Here is a 27,796-nt window from a genome sequence, read left to right on the forward strand (position 1 = left end):
AATACCTTGTTATGGGAAACCCAAAGTGGTAGGACTTAGCTTTCAGGGTCCAAGTGTGTAATAAATGCACGTTGTCTCAGAGCCCCTGATTCCATGTAGTTGATAGATTTGGTTGGACCTTCTCTTCTCCCAGCCTCTGAGGAACATGAAATGCTGGCCTCAGTTCCCATTTTTGTTGTTTAAATGTAAATTTAGTAAAGTCCTGCAAGCCAGGTACACTACAATAAGTATTACAAAGTATACACAAGAGCGTTTAAAGCTTAAAAATATTTTATTTACACTTTTCTTTATACACATTTTATACATCTTTTTTTTCAGTTTAAAAACCAAACACAGCGCATATGCAAGTCTGAGCAAGTACTGTATCCATAGCTAGGGAAAATTACCTTCTGCCAAAAAGATACAAGATTTTTTTTTTTTTTTAAACAGTTTAAAAGAGGCAATTCTTAAATAATTCAGAGTTTATAGCAGCCCTGGGGTAGTCATTAGACAGTTAATCCAAATGTACATATGAGGTCATATATATATATATATAATTTTAATTTTATATAGGAAAAGTATTTCCAATTGCTAGACAGAAACGCGGCAGACTCTGAAAATAACTCTTCCTGTTAACTTATCAAATACATTCCTCTCGATACAAACAATCTGATATCGTACACTGGAAACAAGTGGGATACTATAGCAGAATTGCATTCTTCAGCATATAATAATATATTTTTAAAAGATCTAAAAAAATAACAATATATAGGGAAAATATTTAAAATAAAAAACATAGCTCACTCTTCCCCTCCACCTGTTCCCGTAACTGACATGAAAGTTAGGTGGGTTCCACTGAGGTAATACAAGCCCCCTACATATAGCCTTACAGCCCTACGTAACACTGATTTCCTGGACTTACACCAATGCTTTCTACCAGAGCCATAAATAAAAACTACTGCCTGCAAATAGAAGTGGTTTTCCCCTAGCTACCAACTTGATATTAATCCAAAGATATTTGATCGTTGAGAGTTATTTTAAAAGACTATATAAACATCAATTGAAATCTGGGAAGTGGAAAAAAAAATAGCAGAGAGAAATCCAGGAAAGCGGTACACAAAAAAAAAAACATCGGTTTTTCTGCCACCTGCCACACTGACGATGCTTTTATGAAGTTCATCCATACAAAGGGAAATTCTAAGTTGCTTATCAACTTCCAAAAATAGAATACAGATGCAGAAGTAGTCATTAGTATTTACTTTAAGCAGCTTCAGATTGTTTTACAAACATTAAAACCTCAACAAGATAGCTACAGGACACTGGCAAGCTTTGTTTTAAACGAGTTACGCGTACTTCCCGGTTATGTTCTTTCCCAGATTCCTTCCGTGAGCCCTGCCACATGTGATGGACCATGCTTATTCAAGTTAAATTCACCTTTTTTTTTTTTTTTTTTTCTATTAAATGAAGAACAACATGGATGTTTTCTTTGATGACCCAACCCTGGAAATACTTAAGCACAGCTTATAACATTTGTGTCTTTAGTTTAGAAGTACCTCACAGTTCTGTTTTCTTTACATTGGACTGTTCACATACATGAAGGACGCATTTGAAGTGCTGAAAGAACGAGGGGCCCAATTCACTGCTTTAGTTTTGTATGGAAAAAATGCATTAAAAAGGCTAGGCACCTCTACAAATGGGATTATTTCTAAAAAAGACTGCCACTTACAAAACTGACATAAGCTTGAAGTTTATTTTTAAAGAGCCATTCGCATCTCCTCGTAGTGCTTGCCTTCATTTTGCAAAAGAATGGACATATTGAGTTAAACAATGTTTTTCTTTTTGAACTTCCTATAATTTGTGCCAGCTGAATATTATCTTTTGCTTCCTGAGCGTCAGTGCTTCATCCCCAATGCAAATACTGTATTATCAGCAGGAAAAAAAGGCAGCACTTGTGTTTGTAAGGCAGGAGGTCCATAAGAAAAAACGGCTGCAGGCCTCAAAGAGCAGCACAATATTAAAGTCCCAACCCCTTAGAACTAGGTACAGCAGGACGCCGTCATGCTGCAGAAAGTAGGGCATCCATGTTTCAAAAAAAGGTAACACAAAAGCAGGCTGTCAGGTACCTGCTATGCTGCTGCTAGCCCTTCTTGCTAGCGATGCTTTCGGAAAGAGCACTGACCCTTTGTCAAATCAAGTCCTGCCTTCCTCCGGTTGAATCGATGAAGAAAGAATTTCAAAAGGGTTTTTTCCCCACCTCATACCTCCCGCTATGAAACTACTGCCAACGCTTTGTGGGGAAAAAAATGAGCTAATTCTTCCTTGTGGGGTACTTTGAAAAGAGTAATCTGTCCCGTAAAAACAGACATGACAGGATGCTGAATGGCAACTGGCAGTGTTTAACCAACTCACAGAAGCACTACACATTTTGTCCATTCTGGCTCATTTGGAAACAAACCTCCTTCCTGGAGCTAGGTGCTACATTAAGACAAGGAGCTGATACATTTTGGTATAAATGTGAATCAACTAGGCTGTAACTCACTATGTCCACCTTTGAAATTAAAGGCAAGTACACTTGCTATTTAAAAGGAGGTGATACATTAAGTTCTAAGTATGTAGGTAAGATCAGATTTGCTGGTATTCTTTTAAGGGTGGGGAGGAAATAGAAGAACCTCCCAAGCTTGCTGATCAAACACTGTAACTTACCTTTCCCTTGATGAATGAGAGGCATTTAGATGGTCTTAAAACACTCCTTATATTAACTTACTCATAACACTTAAAAATTGATAGCAATAAGCAATTCTTTTTAGCCAAACTAATTTTGTTTAAATAAAAACATTAAATGATCTGGAGCTAAATACTAAAAGAAAATACAAAGAGAAACTTTCAATAAAATCTCTCTCTGAGACAGGACATAACAAAAACGACTGGCTCAGAAGTTCCCACTGCAGTGGAAAAAAAGAGAATGTAAGCTAATTTTATATTTTGTGTTTGAAACAATAAAAGCATGGTAGAAATGTTTACAAAATTAATATAACATTCTCACATACCCACACACGTTCTAAACCCAAGCAAATTCCAGTCATTCCTAATGTTCGAAGATTGCAGCCAGCTTCTCGACAGAAACACAACTTCAGGGAAGCTGAAACCAACAGTGCAAGTCAAAACCTCATGGAATAATTGCTGTTACAATCCTGAACAAGGGCTTCCAGAACTGGGCATCTGAAGATGGTATCTGCTTCAAAGCAGAGCACCTAAAAATGATCTGGTTGTTCACGTCGGTGTCAATACTCACCAATGACTTCACTGGCAGTTGCTTAGCCCACAAAACTAAGAAGGTACTTAAATGCAGAGCTGCAAACTTTATTTGGGACACCTCCATCCTTATTTTTAATCGAGTCTTAGCCATGTGCAGTTAGTACACCTGAAACATGGAAGACCAGGTTTCCAGAACCACATCCATTCCCCAGACTGATTGGTAAAGTACTCCGTGCCCATTATGCCCATTAAAGCTTACTTGAGCAGGATTAGGTTTTTGCTGCCCCATACACTTAAGAAACACGCTGGTAGAAATAGACTATGAACAGGAAAAAAAAAAAAAAAAAAAAAAAAAAAAAGTATTTTTTTCTTGTGCCCTAGTATCCTATGAGATAGGTACAGCAGAACCTTTTTACTTGCGCACAGCCAGCACCTCCTGGAATCAGGTATCTCTGCGCCCACGCGGGGCGATGTACACGGACATCTCATAGTGAAACTGAGGTTTTAGTGTAAACCAAGTTGGCTTTAAGTTAAACTATTAAATTATATTTCTTACTCAGTAAAGAATTAAATATAACTGCAAACCCCAGTCTGCATCAGAAGACTGAATATCAATATTTGGTCCAGTCACTACTGACATAGATAACTGATCACCACAGCTATGATGGCATATATCCTCTCTTTCTGTTAAAACTTATGGAAAGAAAATACTCAATAAATCATTTTTATGGAAAAGATCCTGCTGACTTGTCATGTAGCTCCAGATCCTCACACCTGAACCCAGCGTAACTGCTACAAAGGTATTGTTAAGTATATGGATAAGGAGTTTTAGACATTGTTTTAACTTCTATTGATGATTTCAGATTTAGTTTAGGCAAGTAGGTGTTATTTTTAACACAGGACGTTTTTGTGTGATTTTGGTCCCTCTGTAAGTGCATTCTTTTGAGCTCCCTGAGTACAGTACATTCCTTTTCTACAGTGATTTCTGACTGGAAGATGCTGAATAAAGTGGACTTGCATTGCTGCATATGAAGTAGAGTCTCTTGCTTAAAGAAAAACACAGTAGCGTAAGATTTTACAAAATATGCAGGTGCATGTTTCAGCATTTTGCCCCTACATGTCTGAACTAAGCCTCTGACTTCCACACATTTCTCCTTCAGATTCTAGAAGCAACTACTTTCACGTAATTAGAGAAAATGAGGATTAAATAATTACTCATCATTATTTATGCCTTGGCAGATAATTCTTACCCATGTAGTCTGAATATCAGCAAGTTAACACAATGGACTTTTTAAATGCCCGCTTGGACCACACAGCTCACTCAGTTCAGGCACTCTGAGGTCAGTAGCTATAGGTATGAAGGTTGTTGTGGATTTTTTTGTAAAAGAAACATAAATGTTACCAACCATCCAACCACCGAGGCTCCAGATTTTTAAAACACAGTAGTTCACAGCAGCTGATAATTCAAAAATTAATAGTAATAAAAGATTATACCACTCCAACATGAGTACAAGCAAAGTCACTGCTGAGAATAAACAAAGTACATCCAGTTCCAAAAATAACCGTGGGTCAAAGCCGTGCCGTTGTGCATTTGCTTACTTACATTTTCCATTTTCATAAAAATGATGACTGGGCAGCACATTCAAACATAAAAGAAACTCAGGTAAGATATGTTTACTTTTAAAAAATAATTTATAAAATAACAAATTATTAACAGTTCATTATGTAGAATCAACGTAAAGATTTTAAAGTTACTGAATCAATCAGTATATGCTAAAGAGAATTTGATACCAGATGAGGCCTCCAGTTACTTAAGAACTTTGAATTATGTAGTTTATGAATGGAAAATACTATACCTTAAATTCAACAGATATGGCTGACTCTGTGCACTAGTTAAAATATAGCTGCACATGAAAAGATTTATTTATTTTTTTTTACAGTGTATGCACGTGTGTGTAAATATCTTACTCACCAACAAACACAATGCAGACAATAAAAGGCAGCACAGAAGTAGTGTTTTGAATAAAAAAAAGTTCCATTTTCAATTTTGTAGAAAACGTGTAAATTGCGTTTTGGCAGACTCACTGGTACTACTGTACAAAACCAGGAAAAAAGCCATGCAAAGGGGTCAGGATTATTCTGAAAGTATTTAAGGGAAAACAGAAACACCTAGCAGATTTGAGAATACTTTGCAATTAATGGGAAAAGCATCCAAAGACAACACAAAACACAAAAATGGTTTAGATTTCTTCTTTTAAACCTGGTTGTACCCTAGTATAGCTAATGAGTTTTACTTTGATGCTCAATAAAAAAAATGAGAATAAAGTCTTTCTTCTCTTCTTTCCACAAATATTTTGTTAAATTCAATTGATTTCAGAAGCAGTGTGGTATCATGGCCATAGAAGAAAAAAAAAAATGTATTATGGACATGAAATGCTATCAAAAAAAGTAAACACACCCAAAAATATATTTTTCTTTCTCCTACTTACAATTATGTTTGTTAAAAAAAAGCTTTTACAATATCAGACCAACTACTGACTTTTCCAATAAACTTGGTAAGAACTCTCCCTGTACATCCCCATTTCTCTGAAGCATTTAGCAGTTGTTCATATAGACAAGCTAATGTCTCTGAAGGAATTCAACTGGTTTGTGTTTTCTGACAAAGGAGTTCAGCTTTTCAAATTTCACTGGGTTGTTCATTCCTTTTTAGCTGCAACGTCTAACATGCTCCAAAACATATTCAGGAAAGTGCAAGCTGCAGACTTGTAAGCCATCCAGCTTACACGGCATCCTCGGGTATTCATCTTCTTTCCATTTGTTTTCCTCTGGATCAAAGGTGAGAATCGAATCACTGTAATGACCATTGTAACAAAGGCCTCCAAGAACCATTATCTGTTTGTCCAGAACAGCTACACCATGACCACTCCTACCGATCGGCATAGAAGCCAGTATAGTCCACTGATCAGCATCTGGGTCGTAAACCTCTGTAGACGGACACCCTTGAGACTCAAAGGAAGCCCTCAGAATCACGCAGACACCACCAAAGACATAGAGCTTACCATTATAAGAAATCATTTTGTGAAAGCATCTCGCATAATTCATTTTGCACTTGTTCTCCCAACAATTAGTGACCACTTGAGTTCTCCTCGTTCGCTGCTCTACTGTCCCTTCTTTACTGGGATCGAACACACACACTTGCTTAGAGGTTGAAGATGATGTAATTCCACCAGTGATATACAGCTTGTTCCCAAGCACAGTCCCTTCGTGTCCGTACTTATTGACTGGGTAGGGATCCACAAACTCCCATTTGTCTTCAGTAATATCATACCGTTCGGTTGAGTAAAACGTTTCGTCCCTGGTTCTCCCAGCCACCGCGTAAACATACCTCCCAATCACTCCAACAGCAAACTCAGACCGTGGGACAGACATGTCTGCCATTCGTAACCAAGTGTTCTGTCTTGGGTCATATCTAAACACTTTGGATGAAGCATGAAACTCACCGTCTGGCCCCAGTTCTTCCCCACCTAATAGGAACACAAAGTTATTGACAATGGCAAGGCAGTCTGGTCGTAAAGGTACTTGAGGACCCTCGAGTTCCCACCAGACCCTCGGTTTGTGCAAGAGAAGAATTTTACTGTTTACCATACTGTGTCCTATCATTCCTCTAAATACAGCAGTCTGGGGTTTGGCAGAACGAATTTTGTTCGATTTCATTTCCATCAAAGGCTGTTGGTGAACGCTATGAAAGTAATTCATGGCTTGGTCAACCTCATGTCGCAGCTGCCGGGAGTATCGATAAAACTCTGATGTTTTTACCTATGAATACATTTAAAAGATATTAAAATTCTGACCAAGAGAAACATTCCAGAAAATCTAAATGACTATGTGTCATTAAAAGATTATTTTACTTAGTTTCATTCGGGTATTCTCGAGAGCAATTGCATTTGTGTAGGGAAGGTTAAGCTAATGCACTCTTATCCAAAATCCAGAAGGCATTTGAGAAATTAACAGCGGTGGCTAACAGTTTCAGTGGAATACTCGCATGCAAAATTTAAGCAGGGATTATGCACAACTCAAGTCCCCTAGTTTAAAAATCATTATTCCTTCTCCCTAAAAGCTCATTCATCTTCTGCTTAATCAATGAAGTGCCAAAATTAAAAGCGCACCATTGTCCTAGTTTTGAAAAACATTCTACACACCCATTCTGTGCCCACTTTACACTAATTTCTAATGAATTCTCACCACAGAGCACAAGCAGGTATTCCTGAACACAAGGCTCTGCTCAGAGGGCCATTTAATCGTGGTGGAAAGGGAAGGTGCACAAACCCCTTCCTTCAGGGCATGTGATCACACACTTTTCATCATGGTTACCTTACGGTTCCCCCTCTGTGCATCTCCACAGGTTAACACACACCTTCAACACAAGAGGAAAACATATCAACAAATATTCTTTTGCTTGTGCATTTTACTGGTAAATTGCAGATGTAGGTTTGAACTACCACTTCCCCAGTGAGCCTTAAAACCTTTGTATCGATGCCTAGTCATGAAGCTCTCCTTCCTGCTGCCATCTCTCAATTTGAAAAGAGCTCTCTCTGCTCAGTTTTTCTGAAAGAATGATTGTAATTTACCTTCCCAGGCCTCTACCTAGTATTTAAGCTCCTTTAAGTTCCTGAAACTGGTCTGGAGGTGATTCCAAAACATATCATCTGATTTGAACATTTTCATTTATGTAACTCCAGGAAGCCCTCTGTCACCCTGTGACTCTTTTCAAAGAGGCTTCACTCTTTCTGTGCAACATTCTGAATTATACCTCTAAAACATAGCAAAACAAACAAACAAAAAACCCCACACTCCCAAATATTGCCTAACCCACAAATCCTCTATCAGATTCGATCCTAACTCTAAGTATCTTCCACAAAAAAAAAAATAAATAAATAAATAAAAGGATTGCTTTCTAACACGCTCAACACCTTTAGTTCCTACCAGCTCCAAAAGGAGGAGCAATGCTCTGAAAAAGGGTCATGTAGCTCCAAAATTTCAAGGTAACCACACAATAACATCAGAAACTACTGTATTTCAACATCTGTTCCCCCACTTCCTCCTACTCCCAGGAGGCAAAAGCCCAGAGCACCACTTAGGTAAGTGTTTATGGTGTGAACGAGTTTTCACATATATGAAAAGCAGTTTTGAAACAACTATTGTTTATACTTTGTGAATAAAATAGCTCCATAAACAAGGACTATGCAAATTACATTAGCTTTCTGTTAATCGCTTCTCTTCCTTGCATAGTAACCACGATGTTCTGCTATCAGATAAACATTTCAAAAAAATCATTTCAAGCCACATCCCAACCACAGGTAGACTTAAAGATTCAAATAAAATAAAATAAACAGTAAGTTAAATACAAATAAGTAAAACAAAAATGACAAACAAGGTGGGTATCCTCAAAAGTTACTTTCAAATTCTAGAACAAAACTACAATTTCACACTGTTTGCACCCAAACAGTGGAGCAGTCATTTCTGGAATTAAGCAAAAAGACAGATGATTTTTGTTCCACCTATGTGCATCTGAAGCTTTCTTAGATGATTATGGAAGATCAACGTGCATAAAACAAGCATGCCATCAAAGGCTGGCTGAGAAGGGAGGTGTTGTTTCTTTCCTCATCCGTCTGTCTTTACGATTCTGTCTTTAGACCTAGAAATGGAAATGCCAGCTGGAAACTGGCATAAGCTTCATATATCCTCGTCACTCTACTCCTTTATTTAGACAGCCTAAACCACACACCATGAGAGTACACGAAAAGAAATGAGGGATCTATCTTATTTCAGAGACAGCCTCTCAAGGCCAAGGAGCCCAGCTCTCAGTAGTTTATCACTACTTTTCTTGATAAGGGCACTAACATCAAAGCAAAGCTTCAACCTCTTACCTTAAACCAGTAAGAAAGACATCAAGAAGCAAACATAACCACCAGTTATAAACGACCCTCTCAGACTGACCTATGTCTGATTAGCTACACAGACAATCTTAAACAGAAGAAAATATGTAAGCACTGGGAATTCTTACAATATTCAGAAACAAAAACTAGGGTGGTACGCTGTTTCTCTATACACCAGTAAGAAAAGGTACTTGGAGGCTTCCTAGACTTTGCTGGTGGGGAAAAACATCAGTGTTGCTAGCCTTCCACCTTTCACCAGCACCACCTCAGCCATATAGGAACAGTACTTCTCCTAAGGCTCAAATGATGGTTTAAGATGAATGTTGCTATGTGTCTACAGGAACAAGTAGAGACTGTTCATGCTTGCTTGGTATGAACAAAGGCAAGGCAACTGTAGGACAGTTGGCCCACTTTCACATTCACCTGTGTTCGTCTGTGTGAGATCTGGAATTACTTGAAAGTCCTATCCAGATCATAGTAAGGAAAACTTCCCATACACCTACACTTTGGAATAATTTTATAATACCTTTAATTACTTGCGTGTATAATAAAAAAGGGAAGCAAGCATTAAAATGTATGTGGTTAGTGGTTAAAATACAACAGAAAGTTGTATATGTTTTAGTTTCAGTAAATTACAAGCATGGCCCACAACAAGCCTGTTGTGCGAACTACTGTCTGATACCAAAAATATGCTAATGGAAATCCCTCAGTGTTCAGAAGTAGGCTAGAAGTAGAAAAAGTAGTTGTCCAACAAATATCTAAGTGCTTAATAGCAGACCATATTTTTCTGTTAAGTTCAAATGCAGAAGATCTAGAAAGAACATGCACTTAGTTACCAACATATAATATAAAATTAAAGAGAATGTTCAAAGCTTGTGTGGGACATGTACAGATGGAGGTGTACACTAACTGTGATGAATTTGAAGTAAAACAAACGTGCATGGTAAGAAGCATATCATCAGCTCTGTAGTGATAATAAAAATGTTAAGTGCTTCACAGCATTCCCAGAATTTAGAGAGACTTTCTGTTCTCTTGCTGGAGGGTCTCACAGAAAGCTTGATTCAGACTTCCTTACCAACACCAGTCTTATTATAAAAATGAAATTTAATCCAGGTGATAAGTCTTCCCTCCTGTGATTTTTTTTGCATTCTTTCCAGTATTATTCTTCAGTTTTCCAGACAAAACCTTCTTAGAGGTTCTGCTAGGATACAGGATTAATACTGGGACATAGCTACCCAAAGAACCACAGGAGAAGTACGTCATTGCACCATCTACTAGTTACAGTGGTTCACGGACAGACTTCTAGGTACACAGTCAGAAAACAGCGTGAACAAAATGAAGTGTTTCATTCCATAGAAAAGATGAAGAAAATAATTAAAAGCCATTCACCTCCACAGCCATCACCAAAACTTTACCAAAATTGTCACCATCCTTCCAGGCATAGTAAATTGGAGCTGGAATGCATTTTTTCTTCTTCAATTTGAATCCATGAGATACTCAGTAAAGAGCTCTGATTCTCCAAAATAAAGCAACTATTCATCACTGACTATTTTCCTGCAGAATCACAATGCATGCAAGTTAAATAATTTTTCTAACTGTATTCTGAAAAGAAATAAACCCAAAATATATGCCTTTACATTAGAGTATCTAGTCTGAAAAGCGAGCCCTATAAAGGATCAGATAAACCCCGTGCTATGTCAGTCTTATTTTTCCCCTCTAACAATTAAGGAAATCAATAAGTAGAAGGGAAGATAGTGAAGTGCAGGGTAAATTTCCTTTAACAGTAGTCTGCCTTCAAAGCATAGCTTTTTTTTTTCAGCAGCCATTTACCACTCTTGCTCTATTTGTATTTTTCTTACTTGGTCTTTTAGTAAAAAGCTTACAAAAAAAAAAAATATATATATATAGAAAAGCTGCTTTTGAAGTGGCCAAAATAAACATCTCTTATTTGTAAACTCAGTAACTAATTCTTAACATGTGATTATCTGAGGTAGATATTAGCATAGTTCCTTCTGTAGGACTGGTAAAAACTCTGAAAGATTTGGATGGCTCATAAAAAACTCCACAATTTCTAGCCACATAAGCAGAAAACTATTTCAAAGGTCATAAAATTGTTCCTGAGTTTTTTAAAATTGCTAATTCTGAATGTGTAAGTGAAGCAACTCAAACTCAACTACCAGGCACGCAGAAGCTATGCTAAGTCTTTCCAAAGAAGATGTATCAGATTTCTAGAGCTAACTCCACCTTTTACTTGCAAAAATAAAAAAAAAATAATCAAGATTTGACTAGAGATTAGGCTGACTCAAAACAAAAGATCCACCAACTCTGCTATAATTCATATTATTTTCACATCTCCTTATCTCTGGCCATATTCTAAACACGATTAGAAGCCTGTCAACAAATATGATTAAATTTCTGGCACGCTTACTCCAAGTCAAAATTCAGTCAAATTTAAAAAGTTACATGTATGTCTCTAAAAGGGCAGCAACCAAAATTACTTTGCAACCCAACATCAGCATACATGACACTAGGTAAATTGCTGTACTTAACTTTCCCTTTCTCTAGCATGGGTGATTACTTCGTTACAGCCCATGGCCAGTGTGAAAACTGCATAGGACTTTGAAGGGCTGTTCTGCGAGTGCTACAAATCACGTAGTGCTTTTCAGCCTAGCTGTAAAAAGACAAAAAGACTGTGCAGCAAGAACAGTGCTCTCAGAGTGTCTCCCCAGTTAAAAAAAAAAAAAAAAAAAAAAAAAAGGGAGCAGCAAGAAAAATTATCACAGCCAAGCTAGAATCTAATTGCAAGAACTCTCCTATAGAACCAGAAATCTATATGCCAGAATTGAGGTGTTCAGCACATAAATACTGCTAGCAAGTCTATCCAAGTCAGAGATAACCTTCAGACAGAAAAATATCATGTGCAGCACCTATTTAAGAGAAGTGGGAACCACTAACCTTATCCACTAGACACTTATTCTAAACCTCAGCATATGAAATATGTAGAAAATATTGATGTGTAATTTACTAGATATGGAGGTGAGGAAAAAAAATATAGACAGATACATTTATCAAAGACAAAAATCACAATGACAACATTATAATGCCATCTTCTCAAAAGCAATCATTTGCTAGATACAGAAAAGCACATACTCAAAGATGGACTAACTAATGTGCTTTTCATCGTATCTCTAAAGTACAAATTGAGGTACCTAGTGATTAGTAAGCTTTCCACCAGCTACTAGGAAGAAAATTAATTCTGTTCTAACTGAAACCAGGACACTGATTTAAATTCAGAATTTATAAATCAGCACGGACTAGTCGTAACACACTCTAAAATATAGTTATTTCAAAAAACTTCCATGATTTAAGGACAGAGGTTTTTGAAACATTTACATCTGAGCAGTACACAGATCGAAATCAAATATGAAGGGAAAGCATAACATGGTTGCATACAGTAACAGAGAAAAACTCAGTTTGCCTTAAGACCTACAAGAGTTATGGGTAGGTTTAAAATAAAGGCAAATGTAATGTCTAATGGAACTTGTGCTTCTCAGTCATGAACCTTTCCTTTTCCAACAATTTCCCCAAATCCTTATATTTATCCTTCCATTTTCCTCATACATCTATTTTAAGAGCCAAACAACAAAGTACCTATTCCTACTTTAGAGGCAGCTCTTCCAGAACCGTTTAGAGCAAGCAAACAAACCACACCTTCTCTTGTGCATCCCAAATGCATGTCAGTCGTGAGGTATTAACTCAGTCACTCATCGATTCCTTTTTAAAAAGACAAGGCATCCCACTCAGCTTGTAAATCTCTTTTTAAAAACGCTGTAAGAAACACAATGGCCTAAGAGGCAAAAAGTATCCTTACTGCAACTTGCAAAATTATGTAAGTTATTTATGTACTATAATGACAGGCATCTCAGAAATGCCTGTTAGAAAGGTTACATAAGAGTACATATGACATGTCAGTGAGTGTATTGTGAATTCTGAGCTTGCTGAACCGTAAGAGTCAGCCTCAGACTGTATTTGGTACATTTATGCAGGAGTTTACCATGCGCTGGCTTCAGAAGGAGGAATTCTTGTCTGATTTTTGATCTCCAGGAAAGCAGAGTAATCAATATCTTCCCCCTTCTACACACAGTAGCAGGTTTTCCTCAAGTTACTGTCAGAACAGTTAACTGACATGTTATTTTATTTAAAAAAAAAACGTTTGTTTGTTTTTTTTTTTTTACATTGGCTTCAGCTGCAGATGTCCTTTGTCACTTGTCATGTTGGATTACTCAGTGCTCTCTAGCAGGTCAAAAGACAAATACATTTCTAGCTGCAGTGACGAATGACATGCATATTTAGCTGTGCTTCCCTGTGCTGAATATAGCACTGTGTCCCTGTAGAAAGTGCACTGGCGTCTCTCCGTTGCCACATACAGTTATGGGTAGGGCATTCACAGATACAGCTTTCACCTGTGGGTATATAACCCGGGGCACTGAAAACAGCATCTCTCCTTAAGTTCTATCTGTTTGGTAGCTGCCAAGAGAAACCATGAAAAGCCGTGTATGCAGGACAGATATCAGTGATATCAAAACCAACTTCAGAAGTTACACCTGAATATAACCCTAAAAATCAACACACACTTTTCACTTGCGCTTGCAGAAATTTCATGGGAGACAGCTTGATTCTTGAACTTCTATCCCAAAAACTCAAAGAGCTGAAGCCTCTTCCACATGAATCTTAACCTATTAAATTGACTTTAAGAATACCTGGTGAATCCTAACAGTTTTCCTACTGAAAGGCTTAAATTACATAAAAAGGTAAAAGCTTTATAAAAAACAAGGCACCACATGGTATCTTGCAGAATCCAGCTCTTACTAGCTGGAAACATTTTAACCCAATATAAACATTCCATTAGTGTTCTGAAACAATTCTAGGTAATTAGATTTATTTTATGTCCACAGGCTAATACAGGATCACCAATATATTTTATGTATTAAGTTCTCTACTCAATTCACACACAAAAAAACAACCCATTTAAGGCCCAATACAGGGCCTTAAATCCTATTAATTCATTAGGAGGTGAAAAACATACAAATTAAAGTTCGTCTGATCGCACAAAATTAATAACATAGTTAAAACAAAATAGCATAAATTAAGTAACTCTTAACTTGAATACCTTTACTGCTACTAGCCTGTAAGAGAGCTGATTATGAGCTTTGTAGCTCTCTACTGTTGACAATAAATATTCCTGAGATTATCAGGAACTAAAGAACAACATTTTTTGTCTATTCTTCAACAGAACAGTGGAAAAAGCAACTTCTCTTTTAACCTCTCAACATACACAGTCATCAGATAAATTTTAGATCACCTATTACAAAGATTCCTCTGATATTCGAGGTCATTATGTTTCACACTGTCAATCACTTTTGGTTGCATTATTTGCCTTGTATCAAATCAATTGCACGTGTAACTTTGAGGGACAGGGACTTAGTTCCAACTTCTGTGTAACAGCACAAGTACTGAAGATACAATAACAACAAAAACACCCTGCAGATTTAACAGCAGATGACACTTTTCATTTGTAAACAATTCGAATTTTTAAAAAAGTACTTAAAACACACAAACTCCACAGTCAGAATGCTTTGATTATATTGGTAACATTTGTCATGACGTATGCCCTATATAACACGTGCAGTCCCAAAATCTCTGGAAAGCAAGAAGCAACTTGTAGAAAACAAGAATGATTAAAATAAAACTTGATACAGGTGACCTTGTTTTAAAACATCCTTTCCATATGAAATCACTTAAAACACATGTACTGTAAACCTACCTGTTCTCCAGCCACTGTACATACTATTGTCTAATAAACATCTTAAAGTATTGTCATCTGATTATCTTCTACAGGTATACTAGAAAAATAAATGGCGTATTTTTGTTCCTCCTAACAGCACTGGGAATCTTACCTATTTAATGGCATGCTGCCCTAGCTAAATGATGAATCCTGTCTATTGCTTTTCAAATGCACCAACCTTCTCAAAAACACTGGATGGTGTCATCAAACAAAACCTGATGTTCTGAATGATGGTGTCCGTATGCCTCCAGCGTCTTCTATCATGGCGCAGCCAGGCCTGAACAGCTTCATACAGCTCTATCTCTGGAAACCTGCTCAGATGATCATTATCCAAGTAAGACATGAGCTTCTCAAAGCTCAGATATGAAAGGAAGTCAGGTCTGGACATGAGCGGCACAAAATTCTCTAGCAGAAAGGAGTCCAATTTTTCCCTGACTCCTTCGATGTTTACACCAAAATCATCCAGGAGTCTCATAATTTCTGCACAGTTTTCTAAGCAGATCTTAGCTAACAGAAAAGAGCAGCAAAATTTTACCACCTCTATAAGCTGGACATACATGGCAGCCTGAAGGATTTCATGAACAGTGTTCATACTCAGTTCAATAGTTCCATAGTACATGAACTGGAGGACATGACTGAAGCCTGTAGCTGTCAGACCTTTCAAATGGATTTTGTCCTGATCTCGTTCCCGCATGTCAGCTGTGAACATAATCCTGAAGTAATCACTCTGGGTGGCAAGCAGTGCTTTATGGGCCTGAAATTGGTGGTCTTCAATGACAAGTGTGACATCAAGAAGCAATCCCTCCTCATACAGTGCTCTGAATCCAGCAGAGACACTGGTGTCATGGATGGAGGAGCTAAACCCTTCCACGTCCCCTGCCATGAATCACCTGGGGGAAAAAAATAAACATAAAAATAAAAATAAATTTTTATTTCTAGTAACGAACACATCACAAACTCTTCCTGACCAGATAAATCCTAACTGAAGTTGCTTTCACTAAGACTTAAAAGTCTTCCCCATCCTTTTGGTTTTATCTTCAGCTGAGAAATTAACTGAAAAAACAACTTAAGACTCGAAATTTAAATACTTTTCGCCCCCAAATATTCTCCTTTTAAAGAAAGGATGACGAACAAGAACAACTATGCAATAATACCAAAGTAATTCCTCACTCCACACTACCTAGTGGTCAGATAATGAATATACAATACCAAAAAGCTCACCATTGTTCTCCCTCCTTCCCCTCCCCCCCCCCCAGTCTTTCTAAAGAAGGTATCTCAGGAGAGCAATGAAACACACTCTTGAATATGAAAGGTTTCAGAAAGGAAGTGGAACTTCCTTAACTTCAGAACCAAGCTGTAAAAGAACTGTACGAGGTGTAACATAAAAATAAATAAGTAAATAAAATTACCCTCCTTAAAAATGTACATCAATTTACTCAAAAGTTATTTCTGGGAAATGAAACATTTTGCATTCGAAGATACTATTTAAGTTTTCTGTGTCTCATTTGTCCCACAACAATATAGTCCAACCTTCCCTCTTGTTTCTTATTCTCAGAATTATTTACATAATGAGATTCATAAACTACAAAATACTAAAGGCCACAGGAAGCACTGACAGGATCAAGTCACAAGAAATAATATTCTATCTACTGGGTTTAGTGAAGCTTAACTGCTTTTTAAAGTGCTACTTCTGTGCAAGCTAGGGTCAACCACAATTAAGTCAAAAAGAAAATAAAGACCAGCAGCATCTTGCCCTGTAAAAGTTAAGGAAGATTAATAACCAGTAAAAAGCAGTATAAAAAAAGTACTCAAAATCCAAGAATTTGTCAAAATCTTGCTCACCTTCCTGGGGTCTAGCTAGGGTGCAGTTCCATTAAACAGCTTGAACCAACCTAACAATTTATCACTACTCACAGGGCAATAGTGTGCTCCACTCTCCCTCTGTCCTCAACCTGGAATCTAAGCTTCTGCTGCCTACTTTGTGCCACTTCTGCTGCTCATTGGACTGCTCTGGAAAACCCATTCAGCTCTTAAGCCTGGTAGAAAATAAACCATGGGGAAAAACAGAACCAGAGAGCGACCAGGTTGGCCAAGGTTTCACAACTTCAGAGAGCAGTTAGCACGTTGCACCCAAAGCACAGCATCCTGACTGCTGCCATTCTATCGGCAATGTATTTTATGAGGCTCCATGAACAGATAACCACCTCCTCTCCTTAACTCATCCACACCCATTCTGGGAAACAAAACCTGAGATTTTCTTTGTCTACACAAAACTACAGTGGTGTGTGGGTGTTTGTAGCCGCGCCTTGTGGAATTGGCACCACTCCCACACTGTTGAAGCCTGCTGACAATCATAGAATAGAGTTAAGGCCAGGAGCAATTCAGGCAAATTAAGGCCTAAAAGCAAAATTCAAATTCCTCAAAGTTAGAGCAGCAGCAAGGGAACAAAGCTGACAACCCAAATACTTTCCGGTGATCCAGTATCCATGAAAGGTAAACTCCAGAAAGGTAAATCATCATCAAATATTTTCCGCTTAGCTGTTGATAATTCTTGTATAAAAGCAGGAAAGGATAGAATTACTCTTCTAACCCTTACCATCTCAAAAAGAAGCAACAAACAGAAGAAGAAACATAAAACCTGGCTTCAGTAATTTGCTTTCCAATAGGAACTGTGATATCAAATAAAAGACAAGCACTAATATTAGATTTTTTTTTCTTTCATTAGAGCACTTGTAACACCTCCCTGTCCACCTCCAGTTCTCTGATGTCTAACAGTAGCTGAGCTCACACTAAATTCTTCTCTCTTTATGAAACTTCATGGTTACTTTAAACAAGCTTTAAATGGGCTCCCCATTTTCACAAAATATAGAGCAACTTGTATATACAACTGCCTCTCCATCGGGTTTGAAACTGGCCACAGGGTTCAAAGGTTAGTAGGATTCTAAGGCAGCAAAGCTGGGTTAGCTACATTTCTTTAGGAGATAACTAAGGCATACACCTCAGCTTCAACTCCAAGGTGAATGGAGATGACAGGACAGAAGGACAGTTGACATCTGCAAATGTGAGACATGAACAGAATAACAGAAGAATAAATATATATATATACACATGCACACACACACACACACACATATATATATATAAAAGGACAAAAAAGTCACAAGAGAAGGAACATTCCCCAGGTGACTGAAGCAACATATAATAATCTGAAAACAATGGGATTTCCCATCACACAGGTGACAATCTTGTGGAAGGGGTTTCTTCAAAACCATACATATGTTACTGCATACATAAAGACCACATAGGAACAACACCAGTAAGACATGTTGGGGGCCTTTGCCCTTAATTTGAGAAAGATAATTACATTATACATACTCTGTAAACGAGAGGAACTCGGGGATTTTAAAAGGGTGCTCTCATCACCCTCAAAGCAACAAAAAGGAAAAGTCAGCAAGCAAAGATAAAGAGAGATAAATCCCAGAAGGTAAATGCACCAACTCCAGAGGAGCAAGTCGGGTGATCTTTTTAATGATCTTGATAAATAAAGTCATGATATCCAAAACCCAGCATCAGACAGTGATCTAGGCAACTGACTGTGGATGGCCCTGCTTGAGCAGGGGGATTGGACCAGACAACCTCTCCAGAGGTCTCTTCCAACCTCAGCCATCCCTTGATTCTGTGATCAAGATGTTTTTATAGCAATTGCTTTAATTATTTTTTTTTTAAATTTGATTAAACAATAGTAAAAAGAAAAAAATCAGAAATAAACTATTACAATTCAAATTTGTATCTATCAAAAAGTAAGGTGGTAGGAATCACCAAAAGGCATTAAAAAAAAAAACTGCATGAGGAAGTGCCTAATAGGTTCCAATTTTCACATCTCCCTCAAGGTAGTTATTTGGTAAAAAATATATATATAAAAACAAGAAGTCAGCCATAAAACTCAACGGTAACAAGGTAGTCAACACTCTGAAATTATTATTTCACAATGTTTCAGAGAATGTGATGTTTTAAGTCACTTAATCCTTCTTTTCACATCTCTGCTTACATTATTTTTAGCTAGTCTACAATTTTCAACCTCAAAATGCTTCCTCCCAAACATCACACTGCATTTAATGGATGTCTTAGGAAGACACACAAATAAGACTTCACCAAAACCCCATCTAAAGAAGCCTCAGAATTTTACAAGTAACAAGGAGAAGACTACTCATCTCCCTCTATTAAACAAAAGGAGTAAATACTCTTTTTCCAGTACAAAGCCATACACGATATCAGAAGTCACAATTTTCTTTAAAACTCAAAATTATATTGGCCAGTGAATATACTTTAACAAGGGGTTAAAATAGTTTTCTATAAAGTCTTCAGCAGAGACTGAAAGAGTAAAAGTTAAACGCATATTATGACCAACTGGTAAAAATCTCCATTGCTATAGCCAGTATTCCAAGTCAAAAGCAAACAGCAACATGGTAGCTCAAACATTAAAAAAGCAATACAAAATACTCTCAAAGGAAGTCATTTTTCTAAAGCACAGCTATCCTATTCCTCCCACGCAGACACTTGCAATCTTCGACGTAATTCTATGCACTATTCAAATGCTGCAGCTTATTTCCCAGAAGACAATAACGTAACAATTTTTTCTTACTTTCAATAAAAATGCAAAATTCAGAGGTAGATTTTTTTCCACCCATGCAAATCACAATAGCACACTTGATTTGACAGAAGACATGTAGCCTACAGTGATCTGTACGAAAATGGAACAAAAAATTCCAACGTATAAACAATAAAGGGAAAAAACCCCTAAAGCTGACATTCTGCATTGTCCTGCGCATAACAGAGCTGATCAGTGTAATGCAGCACAGGAAGTAAGATTCTCTGCTGAAAAAAAAAAAAAAAAAAAAACAAGACAAATATGCTCAACCTTGTTAGCTTTTCCTGACATTTCTTCCTCTTTCAGCACATAATGCATTACAGTCTACTCTGCTGCGACTGTAAAAGCTCTTTCTTGGAACATTGATTTCTCATCTTTATTCTGCAGTTGTAATAAATGTCTGAAAAGCCTGCTCCAGACTGCTTTTTCTTGCCGAACAAGGAGAACCTTCTTTCCTCAGGGTCTGAGGCTTTTAGTCACAAGTAGAAGAAATGGAGGCTAAATGCACAGGCTACTGAGAAGGAAGTTATAGAATACTTACTTTTGGCTTACGCCCTTCTTGATTTCAATATCTATCCAAAAGCAGTACTTCCTGAAAAAAAGCACCCTAAAAAGAAGCATCTGTATTTAATACAGAACTCTGTGTGCACTTTCTAGGGATAGAAATGTATTGTCCCAGTAAAACACTGACATGATCAGGAACAGCATCTGAAAGGCAAATCTCTGCTTTCCTTTCCTGCTGTTCCTTAATTACTCATTTGTGATGCTGAGACAGAACTAGCAAGCTTCAGATGAACTACCTTGTTCATTCTACCTACCTCAGAGAAATTCTAAGAAAGCATCTATGTGAACACAGCTGAACCACATTTTTTCACATAATAGAACACCATCTCCAGGTTACACAAAAAGATATTTCACAAGACATATACATGTATAGCTGTGTTTTGGTAACATAAAGTACTAAAACAGAGCTTAAAAAACAGAAATCTGTTCAATCTATCCCATTCCTTTCATCTGTCCAATGCATGCATTTAAACCTAAATTTTAAAGCCAGTCTGTACGCTTTATATAGCACAGCACATAGCAAAAACTGCTTTGAGGAGCACTCTTTCACACTAACTTTACTTAAACCAACACTGTCCTGCACTAAGGCAACATTTCTCCATAGTCAGATTTTATACATATATGTGAAAATAGGCTACTTACAAGCAAAACTTTCAGTTGTATACACTGGTCAATGAAAAATTGGGCCTTTGAATGCAGATAGGTAATGAGTGTATAAACATGTTTATACGGTATAATTTATCCCCCAAATTAGGCCTCTATTTATATGGTTTGACACTAAACCCACCAAACTTTGTCTAAACCACCATTTTTCCTCACAGCTCCCCACTAAGTGCAATGGAAGGAATTATATAAAAGTGAGAAGGATCAGTAACAGTGGATATCAAAACTTTCCGTTGCCGGAATAATTGGAGATGCAGGAAACAAAGAAGCACATCAATTTTTTGTATGTGTAAAATCTTTTATAATCCTAAATTGTGGAACAACTTTTCTTAAACCTCTCAGCATTATCTGGCAGTTCATGCTGAGGACTTCACCCAGCCCGAGGTGAGAATTCCAGAAGCATCCAGTTAACTTCAGAAGTGAAGAGCTGTAGGCTTAACAGTCACAGAGCCAAAGGAACAACGCTGCCAGAACTTCAGAAGCTAACACTTGGGTACTCTTGAAAACTAGCCACTGCACAAGGCTTTTCTTTTAGGGGCATACATCAGACACCGACAGTCTCTACCTGTGTTGCTATCTCCAAGCAATCCACAGCAGCTTTCAACAGCAGCATTTCTGCAGCAGATCAGTTGCCTGTGAGGTCATCATGGCTAAGCTAGAAGTGTCATCAGAACTAGTTATAACCAAACATACTTAAATGACATATGGATCGTCTCAGCTCTGCATGCTTATACGTCACACTGGAAGTGTGCTTCAACCACAGCGTACAGGACTGGGAGCCTTTTGTTTTGAAAAAAAGTCTAACCCAAAGCAGATGTGTCGCTGCTCTTAGATATATGTACTCATAATGGATAAGGTTCTCGACTCACATTGCTTTCTGTTCCTAAAAAACAGCATTACAACCCAATTTAGTCTTTCTGCACTGAAGAATCCAAATGCACACACAAAAAATAGTCTTTAAAACTAAATGGTTCTATTGAAGAATGTAGGTATCACATAGAGTCAATTTACACAAATACTAACAGATTTTGTCAGAAACTTCGCATTTTACAATGCTAACAACCAGAGAAGAATAATATGCTCACCGGATGAGCCCTTAAATCAAGCTTTAGGATGATAATCAACAGGTGTCTGGTGAAAGCGGATGCTTGACAAGTTTTTAAGACTGCCAGACATATTAAGCTGCTGCAGTTGCCTGACCAGTTTAACCTCGCCTGACTGAATCTAAACTCAGTTTCTGTCCCATGAATTAACATTAATGACATATATGTTAGTTTTGCATAGTTTGCCCATTAAGCGGATGACGTAATTGCACCTCGCAGACATCGAGAGATTTTTAAACCATTTGGCTGAACTATCACTGCAGCTACACCTTTACGAACAACATGCACCAGAGCTAAGGACAAGCACAGCCCAATGCTGTTCCAGCTACGTTTACTGATGTCAGACATGATGTCTAACATGATGTTAGACATGCAGTCTAAAATATTTCTAATAGAGCCATAAGAACGAGAATCGTCTCTAACAAGAAAAACTTGTAACACTAATATGTAAGACTTAAATGATGGCAGGGATGAAAACTGAATTGCCACTGCTCTCAAAGAAGGACCGCCCTACCTTAAGTGTCAACATTATTTATGTATTTGTAATTTATATAATGATTATTGTATCAAATGTCAGAATGATATTGACCTGTGATTTTCTCATTGTCAACATACTATGAACATCATCACAGCGTATTTTATACAGGAAAATATCAAATTAAGTATTTCCTACTCAGTCACCAAAATCTAATCCTACACGTTTACAGCAAAGTACTTAGGCTCTTATTACATATAATTTTAGCATAATAAAAGGTAATGAGCTGTAAGTTACTACTTCATAAAAATTATTTTTAATTAAATTTAGGATATCTTAACTACTTCTTAAAACTCATCGACTTGTTTGTTATCATCAGTAAATTTATTGCTAACTCAGCTGTGCTTTTTAGTAGTCCTCTGAGAAAATAAGAATGATGAGATTGTGCCCTTTGTCCAAGATGCACAGCTTTTGACCCCACTGTCAAGTGCCAACTTAATTTGTCAGGACAGAAGCCTCAAACTTCTCCAAATCAGCACCAAATTGGCAGCTACTCAAACAAAAAGACCCAGTGCTACCTCCAGCATGAGCTCAACTTATCTGTTTTGCTTCGCCTGCTGAAAGGCAGATCAGCACGCGTAGATCCAAACCAGCTACAGGATATAATTAAGGAAAGTGAAAGGAGATGAGTGACGGTAGGAAAGCTTATAGGACATGTGGTAGAAATTAAACACATTGGCTAGGACACATTGGCTAGGTGTTGGAAGGAAAAAACACAGAAAGGATGTTGACGCATGGTGGTATGCCAAGGGGATCCAAGTGTGAACTGGGGTGATGGTGGTGAAAGGGCTGGGTTACGTCTTAGGAACAAGTATATGACACAACAAACAAGTCAACAGGACACCACGCTTCAGCAGCTCTGCCTTTTTATCGGGTAACAGCTTTATGGTTCCCCTATTCTTCATTTAAAGGAATGAAAAAGACTTCAAGTTTTTAAGTGACGTTTAAAACGGGTCGAAGCCCCAGTACCAATCCTGAGTGGCAGGCTACTCCCGCTACCAGTAACCACTATTTTTTCTAACGCCGCCGATCGCAAAGTAGCCCTTTCCTGCGGCAGGCGCTTGGCTGACCTACTTCAGCTCTCCTACCGACGCGTCCCACACGGCTGAGCGGCCCCGACCAACGGGGCAGGAGGGCCGCCGGGTCCAGACGGGCCGCCGGGGCCCGCGGCGCCGCGCTGGGGTCCCCGCTCTCCCGGCAGCCCGCCGCGGCCCAGCCGTACCGCCGCCCCCTCCCCTGCGGCCGTAGGCACGGAGCTCGCCGCCTCGGCCGGGCTCCGCGGGCGGAGCGGAGGAGGAGGGCCCCGGAGGCTCTCGGCGGAGCTGCCGGCAGCGGCGCGGCTGGCGGCTTCGCCTACCTCTGGGCGGCAGCGGCGCTGAAGACGCGGCTCCTCCCGCAGAACCGGCGGAGAGGAGAGGGTGCCCTCCGCCTACCATACAGCCGGAGGCGGCGGGAGCGGCGGGCCGCGCCGGGGGGCTGGGGAGAGGGGCGAGGGCTGAGGCGAAGCCGGGAGGAGGCGGCGGCGGAGGAGGAGGAGGAGGAGGAAGAAGGGGGGACCCCGAGCTCCCTCCTCCCCGCTCCGCCCGGCCAGGGGCGCTCCGGGCTGCCCGGCGCCATGCTCCCCCGCCGCGGGGCCCCCCGCCGCCCGTCACTTCCGCCGCCACCTGCGGGCCCGGCGGGCAGCCCGCGGGAGGGGCCGCGCCCCGGGCGCCGCAGGGCGGCCGCCGCTCCCCCGCCCCGCACACCGGCGCCTCCCCGGGCCGGGCCCCTGCGACGCCGCTCTCTCGCTTACCGGGGGCGAGCAGCGGCCGCCGGCCGCTGGGGATCGGGAGAGCCGTGCCCAGGAGCGTCATCTGCTCGGCTCCCCGCCCGCCGGCAGCCACCTGCGGGGGCTCCGCGCCTCGGGCCGGCCCCGCGGCTCGCCAGCCTGGCGGCGGCCCCCGGGGCACGGCCGGGCGGCTCCCGGCGGAGATGCGCTACCGGAGCGCGCTGCGAGCGGCTGCGAGCCCTCGGCGGAGCTGGCGCAACTCCTCCCCCTCGCAGCTGGCCGGCTGCGGGAGCTGCAGGCTGAGCACAGCTCGGCACGGGCAGCCCCGCCGGCTGCACGGGGCTTTGCCGTGGCCCGGCCTTCACCTCCTTGCTTTGCTGTTCGAGGCCGAAAGCAAACCCAGCCTTCCCCGCTGTAACAGGCTGCACGCCCGCTGCCATCCTCCCCGTGCGTACTGCTGCTCCCATCCCCTGCGTGCCAATTTTCAGCCGCTCTCGATGAATAAAACAGCAGCGCAGCTCCTCCAGAACTGCCTCCCCGACCTGAGCGTCTATCCCACCTCTCACAGCTTCGCACAATCAACTAGTTACTCCGTGCTCAGCTTCACAAAAGACTTCCCGCTGCTCTTCCCGCTCTGTCCAACTGACCTCCTGCTGCTCCCTCATGGCCTACTTACTCCATGTTGCAAACAACCCGCTCCCATTCACTCCCTCGAACCAGTGACCTGACCTCTCTCTGCTCAGCCAACTTCATACCGTTCCTCCTCACGCGCTTACTCACGCAGTAAATTTGCCCCATTTCCCCGGTCACGGTTTCAAAACCTGTTACTTGTGCAGTTACGGTGAGACAACCAACTTTTACACACCCGCTATCCCAAAGCTGCTACCATTCCTGCCTCCTCAGCCTCCGAAAGACAGGCTCTCCCTTATTCACAGGCTGTGTCCTCTGCTGCATCAAGCACGTACCACACCGCTCATATCTCGTGCTTTGACAGGGAGAATCACTACAGAATACGTTCCACACACGCAGAAACTACACAACTGAAACACCACGCATCCCTCTGCCCTCTTCAGACTTTTGGCCTTCATAGTTCAAGGAGGGTGTAAAAAGCTAGCAGGGCTGTTTTGGTTTTACCTGACTGTCATTTTGCTGTTTGCAGTTTGTGGCAAGCTGAGGTGTGAGATGATCTTCGGGTCTCTCCTATACACTGCCATAGAAATGGACCTCAAACCTGGCAAAAAAAAACAACAAACAAAGCAAGCCAGCCATTTTTACATACTTGTTCTCATCATTATTAAAGCATGTATTAAAGTATTAGAGTGTTAACAAAAAAACCACTCCTCCTCCACATCAGACAATTTACCTCCACTGTAAAAGCCATAACTTGTTAATAATGCTTCAGTCTCCTAACTAAAAATGTGAGACTCTTAAATTTGGGCCCCAGACAGCAACGAGTAGGGTCAATACTACCTTAATTAGTACTAATTTACATCGAGATTTAGGTTGACTCCTCTCATTTAGGTATCTGTACAACCTCGGTTATTAAGTAGTTACCATTGCCTTAACTGAGACTATTGAAATTAATATAATTCTGGACTTAAGTTTTTGAGTTTTATGAGTATGCAGTTCACTATTCCATTTCTATAATTTAGACATTAAATTTAAGCATGCACGTATCATATATTTGACAGTTCCTAGAAACGTTTTTACCTTGTTTTGATTAGACATTTGCAGTCTTTAGACTTTCATTTTTCTTCACACTACACATATTCGCAAATACGGTGAACCCTAGTAACAAAACATCAGAATATGCAAAATGTAGCATTTCGTTGTTTAAAGTAGGCGCAACCGTTTGTGGATTTTTTCTCATTCCTGGCAGAATTCTTGGCAGGGATTAAATCATTTCTAAAGATTGCTGCAAACGTGACAAAAGCTGTTTCTGTAATTTTATACTGCACTGCATTATTGCATAAATATATAACTAAGTAACTGTAGAGTCTAGTATTTTCAGCTCATTTTCATGCCCAATGTCGAGGCAACTACATTCAAGTACCACATCGCGCTCTCACTATAATTTGTCTATCTGTCATAACCATATATTGTTTCTCCCAAAAGCAAGATATTTACAATTCGTATGTAAAACATCATGCGGCCTGATGAAAGACTAGAAATGCAAACGTGTTTTATTTTTGTGCAGAATTACTGGGTTGCAAGACATAATACATTTTGTCACTGGCAACATCATCACCGTACAGTTTCTTGCCACATTCTTGTATTCTTTTCTTCAAAGCAAGAATGCTGGCAATGTATTTGCTACGGGTATATACAGCAGGAGTCACTCCTGGATCTTGTAGCAGGAAAGTATGGGAATAGCATTTGTGAAAGTGGGAGGTTACGCGCGTTGTTAAACCAGGCATACCAGTTTTGTACAGATTTCCATCATCGCGTTTTAATCACATGTGCGCTGTGTGCCTGAGACCCATTGTTTTCACCCGAACAGCTAGCCGGGCAAAATCTGGGAACCTCCACATTTTCCAGTAAGCAAAACCGCTGTTGATGAATGTGGATGCATCTGACAGCGGTTACTCATTGTGAAACCAGTTGCTCTGATCACTGAAGAAATCCTATTAGAGTAGCAACCTCCCCTAGGCCTTTAAAAAGTTCCCATGGAGAAGTCAATTCAATTCCCCACGGGGGAGGGCTGCGAATTTGGCATTTAGTCTCTGTTAAGTCTCTAAAATGGCTGTCAGCACCGATCAGGGGTTTTATTCCATTCTTAACACGTTTATGTTGTAAACACGTTACGTTGCTGAACATAGCATGCATTTGGGGGGGGCTTGGGGGCTGTTTGGTATAAAAGAAGAGCTCATGTCTTGGGGCAGGGCCTTATATCTGTCCCCTGCAGCACTCCGCCTCCAGAAGCCAGCAGCGAGGGAACGAGCGGGCTGTCATTCGCAACCGCGCCAGGCTGGCGGCCAGCGGAGATCACCGGCCCGCTGGCGGTGACATTTTTAAAGCCGTTACAGCCGTTACAGCCGTTACAGCCGCGGCGCTGGGCGCGCACACGGGCAGGCGGCCCGCCCCCCCGCCGCCTCGCGCCGCGCCGCCTCCCCCCCCACACACACACCTCCATCTCCGGGCCGCTGGACGCGCGGTGACCGCCGCGGACGCCTTCACCCCCCCCCCGCATCCCACGGCGACGCCCGACCCCCGCGGCGGCCGTTAGGGCGGCCGTTACCTCAGCGCCGCCCCGCCCCCGCCTCCCCTCCCCTTCCCCCTCAGCCCGCGACCGTTACCCGGCGGCCCTCCCGCCCCGCGCATGCGCGAGGCCCTCCGCACCCCGGCGGCGCTGCCGCACGCGGAGCCGGGTTGCATCACCCGGCGGCAGGGCGGCGGGGGCCTTCCGCGGGGCTGCCCCGCGCCGCGCCTGAGCCGCTCCCTCTCCGCGCCGCCGCCGCCGCCCGCCCCGCCGCGCCGCAAGCCACGGCGGGGCGGCCCCG

At 40.7% G+C, this 27,796-nt stretch overlaps 1 protein-coding gene across 6 annotated transcripts; it reads right to left on the reverse strand.

Annotated features, from left to right (window-relative positions):
- Positions 1 to 296: 296 nt before the first annotated feature.
- KLHL15 (kelch like family member 15) lies at positions 297 to 27,724 on the reverse strand. Of its 6 annotated transcripts, none has more exons than XM_084492646.1 (5): positions 27,593 to 27,724; positions 26,007 to 26,084; positions 25,431 to 25,527; positions 15,194 to 15,905; positions 297 to 7,050 (listed from the first exon to the last, which is right to left on the reverse strand). In XM_084492646.1, the coding sequence occupies exons 4-5, from the start codon at positions 15,896 to 15,898 to the stop codon at positions 5,941 to 5,943; spliced, it is 1,815 nt and encodes a 604-aa protein (XP_084348772.1). In that variant the 5' UTR covers positions 15,899 to 15,905; positions 25,431 to 25,527; positions 26,007 to 26,084; positions 27,593 to 27,724; the 3' UTR covers positions 297 to 5,940. The 6 variants fall into 6 exon arrangements, with proteins under 6 accessions (XP_084348772.1, XP_084348771.1, XP_084348773.1 ...); XM_084492645.1 differs by lacking the exon at positions 27,593 to 27,724 and adding an exon at positions 27,424 to 27,510; XM_084492647.1 differs by lacking the exon at positions 27,593 to 27,724 and adding an exon at positions 26,716 to 27,382.
- Between the last annotated feature and the right edge of the window lie 72 nt (positions 27,725 to 27,796).

Source organism: Aythya ferina (assembly GCF_964211825.1).
Source record: "Aythya ferina genome assembly, chromosome: 1".
NCBI classification, from domain to species: Eukaryota; Metazoa; Chordata; class Aves; order Anseriformes; family Anatidae; genus Aythya; species Aythya ferina.